Source organism: Amblyomma mixtum, chromosome 2 (genome assembly GCF_055824585.1).
Source record: "Amblyomma mixtum isolate Tamu chromosome 2, ASM5582458v1, whole genome shotgun sequence".
Classification (NCBI taxonomy): Eukaryota; Metazoa; Arthropoda; class Arachnida; order Ixodida; family Ixodidae; genus Amblyomma; species Amblyomma mixtum.
This window is the reverse complement of record NC_143013.1, coordinates 22,239,293-22,255,153: the sequence shown is the minus strand read 5'-3', so window position 1 is coordinate 22,255,153 and position 15,861 is coordinate 22,239,293. Positions and strand designations below refer to the sequence as shown.

The 15,861-nt window shown below is 46.5% G+C and overlaps 1 protein-coding gene across 5 annotated transcripts in view; it reads left to right on the top strand.

Annotated features, from left to right (window-relative positions):
• Window positions 1-15,861, top strand: part of Ars2 (arsenic resistance protein 2) — a 35,851-nt gene that overhangs the window by 739 nt on the left and 19,251 nt on the right. For 4 of the 5 annotated variants that reach the window (XM_089570822.1, XM_089570823.1, XM_089570821.1 and 1 more), the window contains 7 exons: window positions 1,329-1,433; window positions 3,959-4,135; window positions 5,786-5,959; window positions 9,301-9,470; window positions 11,522-11,624; window positions 13,467-13,518; window positions 14,595-14,787. In XM_089570822.1, the coding sequence (XP_089426948.1) occupies window positions 1,329-1,433; window positions 3,959-4,135; window positions 5,786-5,959; window positions 9,301-9,470; window positions 11,522-11,624; window positions 13,467-13,518; window positions 14,595-14,787 (974 nt within the window). The remainder of the gene's footprint in view (window positions 1-1,328; window positions 1,434-3,958; window positions 4,136-5,785; window positions 5,960-9,300; window positions 9,471-11,521; window positions 11,625-13,466; window positions 13,519-14,594; window positions 14,788-15,861) is intronic. The other variant, XM_089570824.1, reaches the window with a different exon arrangement.

The following is a 15,861-nucleotide window of genomic DNA, read 5'->3' as shown; positions in this document are numbered from 1 at the left end:
ACGGTCTCACATCAAGGTGGACACTTCAACCGCGCCGTAAGTGAAGGGAGGAAGTAGGGAGTGAATTCGAAAGAATTGAGGAAGATGCCGTAGTGGAGGGCTCCGGAGTAATTTCTGCCACCTAGGGATCCTCAACGTGCGGTGACAGCTCCATCGAAACGCGGCCGCCGCGTCCGGGTTTGCTGTTTGGCCGGTTGGCTGTTTGTTTCCTCGCAGTATGACTTAGCCCTGTATGCTGTGCTGTATTAATGTGTTCCGTTTATGTTGATCGAAACTTTTTTCAACGATGTGACTGTACCTGCTGTTGAGTGATGTATTTGGGAAGGGGGGAAGGGGGCCGGCACTGAGTCAGGCATTAATTTGCCTTTATGTTTGCCTCCTAGGCACCTATTACTGCTGCCTGAATAAAATGACTTTGACTTTGGTTCGAATGCGGGCATTCCTGCTTGGTAGGGCAAACGCCGTAACCACTGAGCTTTTCGGATAGCCTTTCAGTGAATAAAAACGCGAAAAATTTGCCCGGATCACTGTAAAGCGCTGTGTGCACGCTGTACTATTCGTGCACTTTCTGCCAGCGCATCGAAGTCCCCTCGCCAAGAAGCAGAATGCTCGCCAGTCTTGACATATAGCTTCCTGTTAGCAGGCTGCAAACAAAAAACTAATTTTAGAGGCGCAGTGGCAGGTCATAACTGCCTGTTATGCCCAGTTCATTTGCGTACTACCATTGCAGAGGTGTAAAGGATAGGGCGTTAGGAATGTGTTTGAGAATGCAATGATCCGACGAATATGGAATAGATAGTTTTCACGTGACGTCACGGGCGCCATCTTAGGGTACTGTGGCTGGCTTCCACAGTGTACGCGGGAACCGGTTCGTGATGGGAGGGTTAACAAAACGCCGAGGCTTTCGCTGCGCTTCCCGTACCCAGAGATGGCAGCCGCTGTGACGTCGGTGAAAACTATGTATAGGCTATCGAACGCTTGATAGCGTTCGATAGCAAATGACTAGCAAGCCTTGATTAGCAAAGCAGTTCAGATAATAGTAATAATCTTTAATTCACATACAAGAAAAGAAAATGGTGCGTAAAGCAGTATACGGGGCTGGACTGGAAAGGGAGTGCCACACACCAAAAAAAATGCCTCCTGACAACTTCATTTCAGGTGTTTAGCGAGGGCACGGCATCAATAGGGAGGGAAGGGTTTGCGCAGAGCTTGGGGGACTGCCAAAAAGTCCCCAAAATGAACTTGGGGTCTTATTTTTCTTAGAGCTTATTTTATTAATGGCACTCTGTTGTGACTAATGTCACTGGAACATTCACTCCATCATGTAGCCGGCGTGATTATCGAGACTATGATGTCAGGAGGAGCCGGAGTGACCGTTACAGTCCGGCAAGACATGACATGAGCCCCCCAGTGAAGCGGATACGGCGAGACTGGTGAGAGTTCACTTTGATAACCACGTTTTGACTGTTTTTTGGCACACTTTTTAATGATTGCAATGGTTTGCATTTGCATGGGTGTTTGGGTTTGGAAGGCTCTTTTCTGCATCTTTCTTCACTGTCTTGTCTTCATGGCTTGACTGACAGCTGCATTTCTGCTGCTTATTTCATACATTGTGCTCTGTGCTGTAGTATATTCATGATGAAAAAACAGCAAACAAAAAGAAACTAGGGGAAATCGTCATTGGCTTATTCTTGCTTTGACCAGCCGTTGCCGTGCCATTGATATGTATAGCTGGATCGTGTGTGAGAATACGCTGTGGACAAGAGCCATTGCCGTGTTATACCCCAGTCACACGGCCAATTTCAGTGGCCATCGAGTCGAGAGCCTTCTATATTCTCAGTTGCTATCAAACTCGAAGCTTCAAGTTGTGTTTCTGCTACATGTCAAATCTCAATGGCCATTGATACGGCTTTCGTGTTTTACGCCAAGCTTGTGTGGTGCAGCAATCACTACTTCCAATTTTGCTGCACAAATAGCAAAAATATTTTTATAAATCTGAACTAAATGTTTAAATACACCTTCTTGGAGTCATAGGAGGTTTTCAGTTATTATTAGATTAAAGGCCATTTGCGTTGTTATGAAAGACACTGTCTTTTGAGTGATTTGCTGTCGCAGTTTTGTAATGCTCTGGCAACACTGATACCACTGGCGTTTCCGTCTTCGCGATGGAGAGTATAAAATCAGTGCGCTTTAAACCAGGCCAATACAGTTTTTAAATTGTTCTACAAACTAATATTTTACTGCTTGTATTAAAGTTGAAGAGAATAATGTTTGTTCATGTTCTGTACTGTGAGCGTATCATGCACGAAAGTGCGCATTGGCGCCGCTCGAAGCAGCACTAACAACTTTGAGCAATGCTTGAAGTCTCTTGAAATCTCGACAGAGTTTTGCACTGCTCCACTGACTCCATAGACTATTACTCAATGGCCATGGAAACTGACCACATAGCAGCGCTCAATGGCATTTGAGTTTATGTGACAAGACTCGGTTTGAGGGCCTTCGGAATTCGTGCGTGACAGGGGTTTCTTCAGTGTGCAGCTAGTTCTAACATTATATGTGCCAGCTTGACAACTGCTGGTTCAAATGATTTTAACTTTGTGCATTTGAAATGTGCCATTAAAATTTTAGCAAGCGGGACAACCATTTTCAGCCGTGTTGAACCTCACCTGTTCAGCACATTAGACACCGGCAGGGCACGTTTAAACAGCCTTCTTTCATTTACATCTACCTGAAGTTATTAATCAAATGCTTTTTAAGTGCTCTAATTAGGTCTAGCACTTGGCCGCTTGCATGTTGTAATCGCCAGCTGAGCAAGTACAGTGGCACGGCCAGTGTAAGGCGGAGATTGTTGCCTGATTTTTGAAGGAAACAATATCATTTTTGCACATCTCTGTTTCTGAAATGGTCCCACATTAATTTACCAGGCTTACCATTTTCCGATAAAGGAACACTGAGGACAAATAGAAGTTGGCCTGTATGGATGGCATACCGCATTCTCATCACAACGAGTCCACTCTCACCGAAATTGGAGCTTTCAAAACCTAAAAGAGACAAAACTTCGATATCACTGTGACAACCTGTGTTAGAGCAATGCAAAAGCAAAACGTTCACATACTGTATCGACGTCCGTGGCTGTTCTGACATCCATGGCTATTTTGACATCTAAATGTAGTTTTTCACTTTTTTTTGCATTTAATTATTTACCTAATTGAACCTCATGAACCAAATTTTTCTCACAGCAACATTTTATCACACACTATCTGTCACACTCACACTTTCACGCATTTACCCTCAGAGAACGACATAATCGTGCGGCCAAAATTACGGACACTTTTTGCTGACTCGACAGAGCCATATAGTGCTCTCACATTAAAAAAAAAAAAAAAAGGAAAGAAAGAAATACGGGTGTTGCCACCACCAGCCGATTTCACAAGTAAAATGTGTACGTTGTTGCCGATTTTTGGCACGGATCTCAGAGGCTGCGCTATATTGCCATTCGCTTCAAAACCATGACAACCTGTTGTTTTCAGTAAGGACGTCAGGAGTTTGAAGCAACTGGCGAGGAGGTTTTTAAATCCAGTTCTCTCACTAAAAAGTGTTTCTTGCTGACGGACAAACGTCGGCGTAGACGGAAGGAGGTGGTGAATAAATTTTTACTGCGAAAAATGATTGGATGGAGTTGTCCTCAGTGTCTAAGTAACGCACGACAGGAACTAGAAAGCGCCGGCATGCTCCTTATTACTCTGGCCATGCCTGAAGGGACAAGCTTCAGCAGACTTGCCTTTATGCTCAAGCGCGTGCATGTCTTGCATCGCCTTCTGTAATTACAACCTCTCCAGTCTTGTTCCGGTGTCATCTTGGCTGTAGCTGTGCACAGGTGCGCATGCTTGAGATGCTCTTATCTCACTATCGTGTCACGCGACCCGCTGCTCTGCTTCCTCTCGGCCTGCCCTTGTAGGGAGGACCGAGGTGGTTACGGTGGCTTTGAAGGTGGAGGCTTTCCGGTGGGCGGCCACCATCCGGGTGGAGGCGGCCCCTGGGGTGGCCCACCGCAGGACATGGGTGGCATGGTGCACATGGGTGGGCAGCACGGCGGCTACGGACACAGCATGGGCCAAGGAGGGGGACCACAGAGGTAATTAAGTGACTTGTTCTTACCACAAGATCTGCCTGTGTGAGACGAACTCAAGGCTGCTACCAGCATATACTGCCACAATTGTCTTTCCTTTGTAATATGAAGGTGTCCTTTAGACTTCAGTTGTTTGAGAGGAGCAAACTTTTCATTCGTCATCGTCACAGTGTGGCTGTATCCAATCACGCGACTACCCCCTACTTGTGCCTCATGCTGCTCACTCTGGTCACGTGAGCATGCGTAGCTTTTCTCTGCGGTTGAGTGACTACATTGTGTGCGCAGGCCGTGTCTCACTCATTGTGCAGTGCTTTTGTTTGTGGGTGGGGCACGCAGTCGCAAGACTTTGTCAGCTGCTTTAGAATGCATCTAGGACGCTCTGTGTGTGTCTGGGTAGGGCTTATAAACAGTCTTAAGGAAAGGTATGGTAGCAGCCACGCTGTGGGGGGACACCTGGAAAGTATCGTGAAGGAAGGGTTATGGATGGGTTGAAAAGATCACAGTTATGATATTCTTTTACTTGGTGATGTGTTATTACAGAATCGCTTTAAACAATTCACAGGACGTTTGTGATACTTGGTCTCATGCAAACTGGCAGGTGGCTGTTAATGATTGGTCGCACAAGGTTGCTCGGGGCACCCTGGATTGCACAAATTCCACCGATGACAGCATCTGCCATCTCAGGGCTGTGGCGCACCGCTTAGCCTTAGCACCGCTGCGCCAGGAGTGGTATGAGGACTCCCAGGGATTGTATTTATAAGTGTTAAGTAGAGAAAGACCAGTTCTGCATATATAGACATTAACCCATTAGCTATTGCATCATACCCTTACGGCAGAGCGCGGGCCGTAGTACGGCAGTGACCACCTTTACAAAGTTAGCATGCAGATCAGAAGGGCTGCAGTGGTGGCAACGTAGATCCATGCAGAGGTAGAGCTTCCATCTGCATGGCTTCGGGTTATATCACGTCGAAGCATGTGGCAACTGCGTTCACGAAGTGAGGAGGCGGGCTTATGCCTTCTCACACCTGAGCAGTCTTAAGTGTCTCTGCTGACTTTTTTTTTTTTTGCTTTTCATTGTTTTCCAGGGCATTTTTTTTTTTCTGTGACCTTTCTATGAAAAACAGATATTGTGGCTCTTGCTAATGTGTCTGCGACTAGGATTGTGATTTAGATTTGCGACAAGTGCACAGTAATTACGATCGAAAAACATTGCCAGTCCATCCTTGCTTGAATATTTCTTTTCGGGAGTGGGGCACTTGTAGTGAAATTTATAGTGTTTCTAGGTTTGCTTTGTTGGAAACTTCAGCAAAGTATAAAATAGCTGTCTGAACCTATGAGGAAGCCAAGAACTCACTCTGGCTAATAATACAGCTAGGAACATAATGATCAAGAGCCTGCAGGTCATCTGTCGGGAAGCAATAGGTGTAGCCTTGGGATTTAAAGAATTTGCAGTCAGAGTTGCAGTGCTGATTGTTATTGGAATGTAGTAACATCTGTAGGCCTGCCATGGGACTTTTGGGGCGAATGCGAGGTGGGACAGCCATGTGTGTTATTGCTTGGTGAGAACTATCATTAGTGCTAACCCAAAACACTGCATTGCAGAGTTAAGCTGCACGATTTGTGTGCATCTTCCCTGTTCGTTGGATGCTGCTGCAGGGAGCCTGAAGCAGGCCTTACACAGCCGCCCATGATGACATTCAAGCAGTTCCTCAGCTCACAAGATGACCTCATTGATGACCAGGAAGCCGTACGCAAATACAACGAGTACAAGATGGACTTCAGGCGCCAGCAGCTCAACGAGTTCTTTGTCAACCATAAGGAAGAAGAATGGTAGGCATGCCCCTGTCAGCTGTCAGTGTGAATGTGGCCCTTATTCAGCTCTGCTCGGCTGTCATTCGTCCTTGTAGGGACTGATCAGTCCAGGTCGCTGCAGTCAGGAGTGCTCTCTTGTCTGCTCTTGCTAAATTCTACCGGAAGCTTTCATTCATAGATCTCACAGAAGCGACAAGGAAAGGAAAGCATTTGTGCAGTATCTAACCATTCACGTCAAGTTTGTGCTTGTGATTGAGCCTAGGTTTGGCGTTTTTATTTCCACAGTAAGAGCTGTCATGAAAACGTTTTAAGTGCACTCAGCAGAGCTATGACTTTGCACATCTGTTAGACACACAGTGAAACCTCGACTGTCTATCATTTCCTAAAGGCCACTCTGCGAATGCAGCCACAACTATAGTCTGCCCCCTTCCTGCACAATCGGCAAGTTTTAGGGCTGCTAAAGCAGCGGCCTCCGCAGAGATGACAGCCACGCTTTAGTGGGTTCATTGTGGAGAGGTTTCACTGTGCTCAAGATAGTGGTAGCGTTTGGCCAGTTGCTGTTGTGATTTGGCATTTTTTGTTTGTCGCATGGGGACTGAGAGTTTTGTTTCTCCTTTTTGGTCTCCCTAACGCCCGTTCTTGTTTCCGATGTGATTGCCACCCGCCTGATTGTCACCTGGCGCTCTTCCTTTCAGCTCAGAAGACGGAAGCGCCGCATGCTTCCGTCTGCGCTCTTTGCGCTCCGATTGCACTTAGCTGTGTGAGGGTGCGCTGTGCACAAGGCAGTGCTTTTAGGCGAATCCAGTGTGTCAGGTTAGCTGGCCAGGCGCGTCTCGATCTCCATTAGCTTCCTTTTGAATCGGTCAGGACGCGCGCGCGCGACCCACCCTCATCGGTGGCTGCGATTTGGGCAATGGCGCAACCGGTGTGTGCAACCGGACGCTGAAAAAAAAGCCCAGTCTGCAGAAGGTGAGGATTCCATTTTTGTTGGTGTGCCTTGCAAGCCAAAGGGGGAGGGGCCGCTTTTTCTCTCTCTCTCTAAACTCTTTCTGTGTTGTTCACTGTTGCCTTGTATCTGTGCTTATTGCACGAACATGCTATTTTGGGTGGCTGGAACTTCAGCAGCAGTGTTTAGATTCATCTGGTTTTCATTTCTAATGTACCTTCGTGCTTGCCATCGTGTCCTGTCAGAAATTGGCATGCAGGTGATCGGCCTAGCAATAAAGGCCATTTGCTCAATGACACAAGTGGAAGAAGGATGGAGGAACCAAGAGGACAGCTATTCGCATGTGTTTTGTTTGGTTTTTTGAAAAAACGAAGCTTAGCACATAGCACTTTCATCTAGGTACATTAAGCTTAAAGTGCTCACCTTCATGTCGATTCTGACTGTACTTCGAGTGCCTAAAAAGTGTCACGGAGTTGCTGACAGAACATGGAATGACAGGAAAGGCTGATGGCATAGCCAGAGAACAGCCCCACACTGAACATAAATTAAAAATTAAAATTTCTTCCATGGTGGGTTTTTTTTTTTTGTTTCTGGTAACTGACTTATAATAACCAGTATCTAAGATATTCTGTAATAATGTAAAAGCACAGAATTTTTCTTTGTTTTTATAAATTATCTGCTCTTTTCCTTATTAGCATGCATACAAAAGCACCTGCTTATCTTGTCCTTGCCAGGATAACCTTTGTGGCCCGAGGTTGCTTCCAATATTGTGGGCAGTATCATTATTTAATAGTGTGATTATGGGTCAGCGTTCATAATGTAGCACGCTGCAGAAGGCGTTGGCTTATACAAAAACCGTTTGTGATGTATTGCTAGCGGCGCCACAGATGTAAAGTGTATAACTTGATAGCCTCTAAAAGGGTCAGAACTAGGCTTGAGCTGAATGACCGCTTTTGAGTCTGCAAACCTTAATGATCATTGAGCTGACGATGTAAAAAATGTTTTAATTCAATCGGCTACACTGTAAATGCTTATCCCAACCAGCATAATGAAATCGATCGTTGTGTGCAATACAGGGTGTACAGGGACTGGGGGTGTGGCATTTCTTCATTTGTTGCTTGCCAACCTCAGGGCAAAGTTTCTTGACAAATTTTTGTGTGCATACAGAAAATTTTATCATAGTGGGGTTGAGCTGTATAAAGAGAGGAATCTTGATGAGCTTAAGCAGACTTACCTTTAAATTGAGAGTTCAGAGGCTACCGTGCTACTGAAATACACGAGTCTAAAAATGCTTCTTGACATAACATTTGCACTTCAAAGTGTTGCATTGCACATATGCTTGTACTTTTATGCAGGATAAAGCACTGAAAATAAAGACAAGCAGTGTGTTGTAGCATCATAGACTACTCCTAGTGGTTATAAACCTTTTGGTAAAGGTTTCTTTTGTAACTTGGCCTTAACCGTTTATTCGTTGTAATTGGCAAACTGCCGGTATCTTGTTGAGAGGCTTGGCTTCTTTTTAAGTCCATGTTTAGTGCAGTGTGTTGCTGGTGGAAATAGAGGTGAATCTCACCGACATGACACTGACCTTACCTTCATTCAGTGATACTGTGACCCATGATTACGGTCTTAGGCAGCTGACCAATGAGCGCTAAAAGCTTAAAATTTAGATTTGGTCGTGTGCATTCATTGGTACTATTGTAGAAATTAAATTTAGTGCCCCCCTATCAAGCAACTGCCTCTATTAACGTGCATTACGCTTCAGATTCGTTGGCCAGGGGTGTTCTATCATAAATTTCTTTAACACATGGGATTTTGTGGGATCCCAAGCAGGACGACAGAATGACGAAGTAAATAAAAAAATTAAGCTGCTTATTGATGAAAGTGCACACACGAGTGCTTGCGTGCAAGAGTGTTTAGCACATTAAAGATTACCCCCATGTGTTGTCACCTTCTACCTGATTCTCACTAACTGGCACTTTGATGACCTTCAAGAGAGGCATGCCATTAGTGCAGATCGTGCCGTAGGTACACGTGGCCATGCCCCGCACGAGCCACAATGAAACCGATACCTTGCTTAAAAACGCTGCCCTGCTGTCATTCCGCAGTGACCTGGACAGTCAGCTTTTCATTGCCATCTATTGCACTCACTGGCACCTGGCATGGAAATTAATGGCACATTCCGTGATATGCTGCAGAGTTTGTACTTGCGGGTATTTCATCTTGTCAGGCCGCTGTGTTGACCCAGCTGATCTAAGTGGGGGCTAGCTCCAATAGTTAAAAGGCGACAGGCTGCTGCTCTGGGCACTCCCGAGTTGCCTCGCTAATTGGTGTCTTGCGTGTTGTGCCCCTTGTTCTCTCTGCCTCCCTTTTTGTTTCCTGTGCATCCTTCTCTCCCTGGTTGCTGAACAAGGTTCAAGTCCAAGTACCACCCAGAAGAGTGCGGCAAGCGCAAGACTGAGCAAACAAACGCACTGCATCGTCGCCTGGACGCCTTCCTCAAGCTTCATGACTTGGGCTGGGTTGACGCCATCAGCATCGACGTGGAGAAGTCTGATCGCATTGTGAGGCTTCTTGACGCGGGTGAGTGCTCTCACTGCCGCTTGGTTCCATTCTGTCAAAGGCACAGAACCACCGCTTCCAGTCAAGCAGCACCACTCGGTGGCAGAAAGGAGATATTTCGTGAGAACAGTTAAAGGGACACTGAGGAGAGCTCTATTAATATTTTTTTTATAGCAAAATCCGATAGTTCGGCATTTCATGGCTTTGTTGCCACTAGGCCGGCAGCGAAAGATGCATTTATTTCTAAGAAATTTGGATTCGAAGTTGAAAACGTTTTTCCCGCCGCTCTGATTCAAACTTGGGATTCTCCTATGACGACACAGGACTAAGTGACGTGAAACATGACGTGCACATGACGTAACGCAGACTCCGTGATTTCTGGCGGCCAGCAGTGCAGCCCTGCAGCAGCCGAAAAGAAAGCTACCGCCGTCCGCACGCTGACGGCATCGATTGGCTATTGTGGCCGTCGCTTCGTTTACGTTTGCACCGGCGTTTTTCCAGCGTTACAATGGATCCCATTCTCGAAGTCGTCAACGAAGTTCTCGCAAATAGAACACCTTTAGCATACCGTGTACCTTGTTACCGTTAGCGGAATACCGGGAGCCCCCATACCGCTCTGAGCAAGCGCTGATTGGTCCCGGCGCTGCAGGAGCGCGCGTAGCTGTCGGGTACGTGGCGCCATCTGGCGACGTCAAGGAGATTTGCGCATGCATTTGCTGCGCCTCAGTGATTCGTAGCTTGTCGTGTCCTAGTGTTTCTAGAACTATTGGCTCTAGCAACACTGTTTTGTCCTATGACGTCATGAAGCTTGTACTTGCGAGTTTGGCCTGTGGCGGCGATACCTGTATTTTGAATCTTGCTCTTTTCTACGTTACAAGAGCTTTGTTGTCAGTATGAGTGGCGTTTTTGTAATCAGGAGCTGGTATTCTGTCGATGCAAGCCAACTTCAATTTCTCCTCAGTGTCCCTTTAATAGCATCATTAGATGCACCCCCATTCATAGTGCGGTGGTGTAATGGATAAGCTCTGCATTTTTGGACGTCGGAAGACTGCAGATTGAATCCTCTTGCTGTAAATAGCTTCTCTTTTATTTTGCTTGTTCGATGCTCAAAACTGACTGTTTACTAATTGTTTGCGATGCCCCCATGGTGTGTGTGCTATCTTTAAGTTGCATGTTGAGATGCTATTGAGTCAAAACCACAGTTCAGAAAGGAGTAAGGCAAACTATGAGGCTCAACTGGAAATTGGTGTTGTGCGCTGTTGGCAGAACAGAACACCTATTTTCCTGTGCTCTGCTGTTGCATACTATGGGATATGGATTCATTTTATTTCATTTCTCAGCAGTGTGGTGAAGTTCATAGGCATGTTGGAAATCACGTAAGTGGGCAGAATTTCTGCAAGCTGCTGTTGCTGCTGCTTAGATACACAAACTTATGTTTAGGCAGATTGCTCAGTTTGTTTTACGCTTTAAATTTTTTCTTCAGTGACCGTTCGTCTCTACTAATTTTTATTAATCTGCAAACTTGTCATAATTATGACCAGCCCAGATATGTACACTGCAGAAATGAAACCTCTCCCCCGACCTCCAATTTGCCTTTTTCTATGTTAACTTCCTGATCTCATTGGCCTACCTGACTTTTGGCTGCACCCTGTTGGGTTCACATTCTCTTAGAATCCACTCTGTTGCCCTGGATGGCCATTTGAGAGATCATTACACCCACCCTCTGCCCATGTCTCTTTGATTTCAGCTGGGATGTCATTGGTCGACAAACTCTATAACTGTATAGGAAAACGAAGGTGTTCTCATGTTCTTCATTGTCTGCTTATTACTACCCTTCACAAAGGCCTTTGATTCAACAGTTTTCATTAGTTATCCATTGCAGATCATTTACTAGCCTTGTTAGTGGCATTACACGGTAAGGTGCTGTGAGGAGTCAGCGAAATGAGAACAGCATTTCTCGTGAAAGTTGAGAGGAGTTTAGGGGTTTGTGAGTGCCACTACATTAACTGGATTTTTTTGGGTTTATGTCATTATGCTACTACAAATATGGTTTTATTGTGTGGCATTTTCAGTGGTGATCTTGCTGGAAGGGGGCACAGAGTATGACCTTCTGGCACTGGACGAGCCTGTTCAAGAGGAGAAGCCTGCCGAAGGTTCTTCATTTTCTGGTACAAGGTGAGTCATTGTTTCGCAGCAGTTTTTTTGCTTGATTGCAGTAGGCAGGGGGCAGAAAAAAAAAACAAGTCCGGTGCAGAAAGGTGGGGTACTTAGTTGCTCCTTTAAATATGACGCAGTGGTATAGGATACCCTACTTTCTTGAATGTTGCACTTGCTTCCATTAAATGTTCTGGACCTTGCTGCATAGCTTGAGAGTACAGCTGCATCCTGTGTTTGTAATTGGAGATCATGGAGCAGCATGGTCACGTTAGCTTAACTTGAATATGATGGAGAGGGATAATGCTGCTGTATACATACTGCCCACAAATGCCCATAACTAGTGATTACCAACTTACCATAAAGTAAGGTTGGCCAGTAAACTTTGACTGCAAGTTCGGTGGATGTGAGAAGCAGTGGGTGATATAGTGTGATCTCAAAAAGCGAGTTAGTGCTTCTTCACCCCTTTTCTGGTGTGGGAGCATTCAGGTTAACCACATGGATTAGTGAATGAAGGAGGAGGACGGCACAGAGCGTTGCTTTACGTTGGTGCAAATATAAATAAAAGCTGCAGAGCGCAAAGTCGATGTGCATTTCAGTTCAGCATTTCCGTGACTCAGGGTAATTGAAGTTGTAAAGTTGTGTGTAATATTTCAGCTGCAGGTTACTTTTTGTATACAGTCAAGCCCACTTATAACAATATTCAAGTGCCATGGAAATACCATTGTTATAACCAATAATTGTTATAACAGGGTTGTGTATGAAAAAAAGAGACCGGCAGGAGCTTCGCGCACCTCCACATCACAGGAATCAAGCGGGCTTTCCAGGAGTGATTCTTGCGGGAAATTCAAGAAGCATGCAGAACCGAGGGTGCGGCGACGGCTGACTAGAGAAAAACTGTGTTGGCTGCACGTGCGCGCACTGCATCAACTGATTGGGAGTACGCATGGCACACGTAGCCAATGCAGCAACGCAGCAGCTCCCCTGATGCAATGGCTCCTGCTCCTGGGACACGTGAAATTTGTGAAGCGGGGCACCATGGGGAAGTTAGCGAAGAACAGGGGAAGATGGGGTAACGTACGCACTGCCGGTGCAAGCCGTAGCACAGAGTGTAAAAACAATGAAAAACACATCTGCACATATTTTTCTGCGAGCGGCATACCTCTCAGAAACGTTAATAATGGACTGCTCCGCCAAGGTTCCCTACCATGCTCCCTACTTTCTTCTCTGAATGGGCATTTTGCTCAGGGGAACGCACCGCTCATTTCTCCTGCCTGTGTCATTGCGACACGCAAGCATCCTCGGCGTGCCCCGTGGCAGCGTTTCTGAGTGCTTGGTCACGGGTTCTTTTGCTTTCATGGTGTTGCTGCACCGGCTCATTCCGTTGGTCGGCCCTACACGCGCACACTTTTGTGTTGTAAGCATGGTTTTGCTGGTGTGCTTGTAGCATTTCCATGTTTTTTTTTTTCTATTTTGGTTGACACTCAATTACCAGATTTAATTGTTATAACCAATATTGTGCCCTGACAGCATTGCTATAAGCAGTTTATTTTACCACAGAACACATAGTAAAGCTGATGGTGCCGCAACTGACCATTGTTATACCCAATATATTGTTATAACCAGTATTGTTATAAATGGGCCTGACTGTACATTGATTTTAGGATCACCTGCATGCGCTTTTATTTTCAGAATGTCTAGTGGAAATGCCCTTGCTAAGGTGGTGCCATTTTATAATAACGTTTGTGAAGCATGTAATGATTTTATTAACTCTTGCAGTGTGTTCCCACACTTGCTGCCATTTCATGGTTAGTGGGTGGTTTCATTTGTGTGATAGAGCAGTTCCTCTGTTGTGGTTTTCAGAGATGACAAGGAAGCAGAAGACAAGGCTGAAGCCAAGGAAGGCTCTTCTCAGGTCAGTATTGTGTTTTGTGTTTTCCAGGCAGTCTACACTCAAGAGCTTTTTCTTTTGCAGTACAGTCGGGAGCTGCGTTTTTGAGTGATCAGTGGCAGCATTATTGCGCACAGTACCTCACCGCTGCTGAAGGCTTTCACTGGCATCATTGTATTTTTGCTGGTGCATGCTTGGCATGCTTGATTACTTGCTTTCAACCTTATTTTGGCCTTAAAAGTTATCTAGGAATGCTTTCGTGGGAGTGTCTAATGCATTGCAGTTGTGATGAGAATGCTTTTCCTAATGTGCGACGTTTCTGACACACAAGTGGTAATGGTTCACGGAAAACCAATACGTGTAATGTTATGAAAGGAAGTTGTCAGAGCGTTCTGTTCATTGATCAGTGTGTGGGCATGGCCATCAAAGTGCACAGCACTTAACGACGATGTGATGTCAGATTGCTTACAGGTAGTCTTTTTTTTTTTTTTTCAGGCAACTGTCAGGTGTTGTAGGTAACATCCATGAAAGCGATTGCACGAGAAAGTAGCCCCGGAACTTGGGAGACATTGAACATGAATACACTTGAATGTGAACCTACCTTTATGTACAGCTCAGGTCCCTTCACACTCTTGATGAGTGGGGTGGGGAGGGTGGGGGAGGCGGAGACGGAGGCGTCGCTTCCGAGCTAGAGGAGAGTGCGCACGGTCGCGCCGCTGTGGACTGGCCACTGAGGCCTATGCTTCTTTCTGAGTGTTCTCTCTCTCACTCTACCCGTCGCTGTTGTCTCAGGAAATGGACTCATCACCTCGCGTCACCGGAATTGCATGAGCAACTGTGCGGCTGGATGAGCAAAGGATTCATTTGTTATATCGCAGGTACAACGTCGCCGAACGGAAACCTGACCACGCAAACCTGTGCGAAAACGAACCATTGCATGCAGCAACCTTCTATCATGGTGGAACATTATTCTATGTGCGCTTTATTTTGTAGTGGATGACCTCGTTTGTTTTTCCTGGGAAGTTCTTGTGACAGCCTGTTCGTTTCATTTTTGTGGGATGCTCTGGGCTAACCGGTTACGCCCGTGTGTGTCATGGCAGGGTGGAGATGTGCCATCTTCGCCCACTCGCTCGGATGTCACCGCTGATGAGGACAAGCGGCACAAGAGGGCTGACGAGGAGGATGATGACGAGGATGCCAAGTCGGACTCTAAGCAGTCGGGCCGCAAGCGCAGCTACACCTCCAGCAGCCAGAGCAGCTCCAGCTCAGACTCCGATTCGGACGACAGCGATAGTGAGGGCGCCCTTTTTAACTTGCTCTCTCGCTGGTCCTGTACCTAGTTTGCGTTGTTGGCTGACTCCACGTGCTCTCTGTTGGGCAGTATAGTAAAAGCTCGTTAATTCAAACTTCACGGGACCGGGAAAAAAGTTCGAATTATCGAAGGGCCGCGAAAAAACCGGCAAGAACTATTTGCATTATGGTATATGTACTGTATTTACTTGCGCAACGAACCCACTCGCATAATGAACCCACCCACCCCCGATTTTTGCCGAAGAATTTGAAAAAAAAAAAAATGCGACCTCCGTTTCGCGCCATCACGGTCCACAACGCATTTCTTGGCGGCGCGCCAAGATGCTGCGCAGCGATAACATCACGGTGTGTTTTTACTTTTGACGTTCGCTCTAGCAAGGGGGGAAGCGAACTTTGGTAGAGTGCCAGCGCTTGTCCGGTTGTGCAAACCTCGTTTTCAGTATGTTCGCCTTATCGTGCCATGGGTGATTGGGGCGGACGCCGTCTACTGCCACTCAATCATTGGAACACGCGATAGCAGCCACAAACGCCTTTTGCAGCAAACGGTGCTGAAAGCTGGTGTCATGATCGCGGCTGACTCCGTGCTTCCGTTGGCGACTGATGGGTGGAAGGATGGACGACACTCGCAAAGAAAAAAAAAAGTTTTTCGCGCATAATTTGTAGCGCCCGTCCAAAGTCATAGCCTTCGTGGGCTTTGGCTGGGACCACGCCGACAGTACTTATCCGTATTTCCGAATTAACAGGGCTCGAATTAACGAGTATTTAGTTGTGAGTTCCCGAGGTTGCGCGGAAAAGAGGCTAGGCAGCCACCGCCGCCAACCCCTACCCTCCGGTGCCGCCGGCCGCCGCGCCGGTTTATCTGGTTCCATCTTCTGTCCCCGTTTAGCAGCCTCTAGCTATACGGAGATGCTTTTTTTTTTTTTTGGCTACGTGCTGTGCGCCAAGCCGCCCAGGCGCGGCGGCGCGTAGTTCGAATTATCCGTAGCGGAACCGACTCGCTTTCAAATTAACGGGCTTTTTTATACACAGGTCTCTATGGAGCTTCGCCAGACCAAG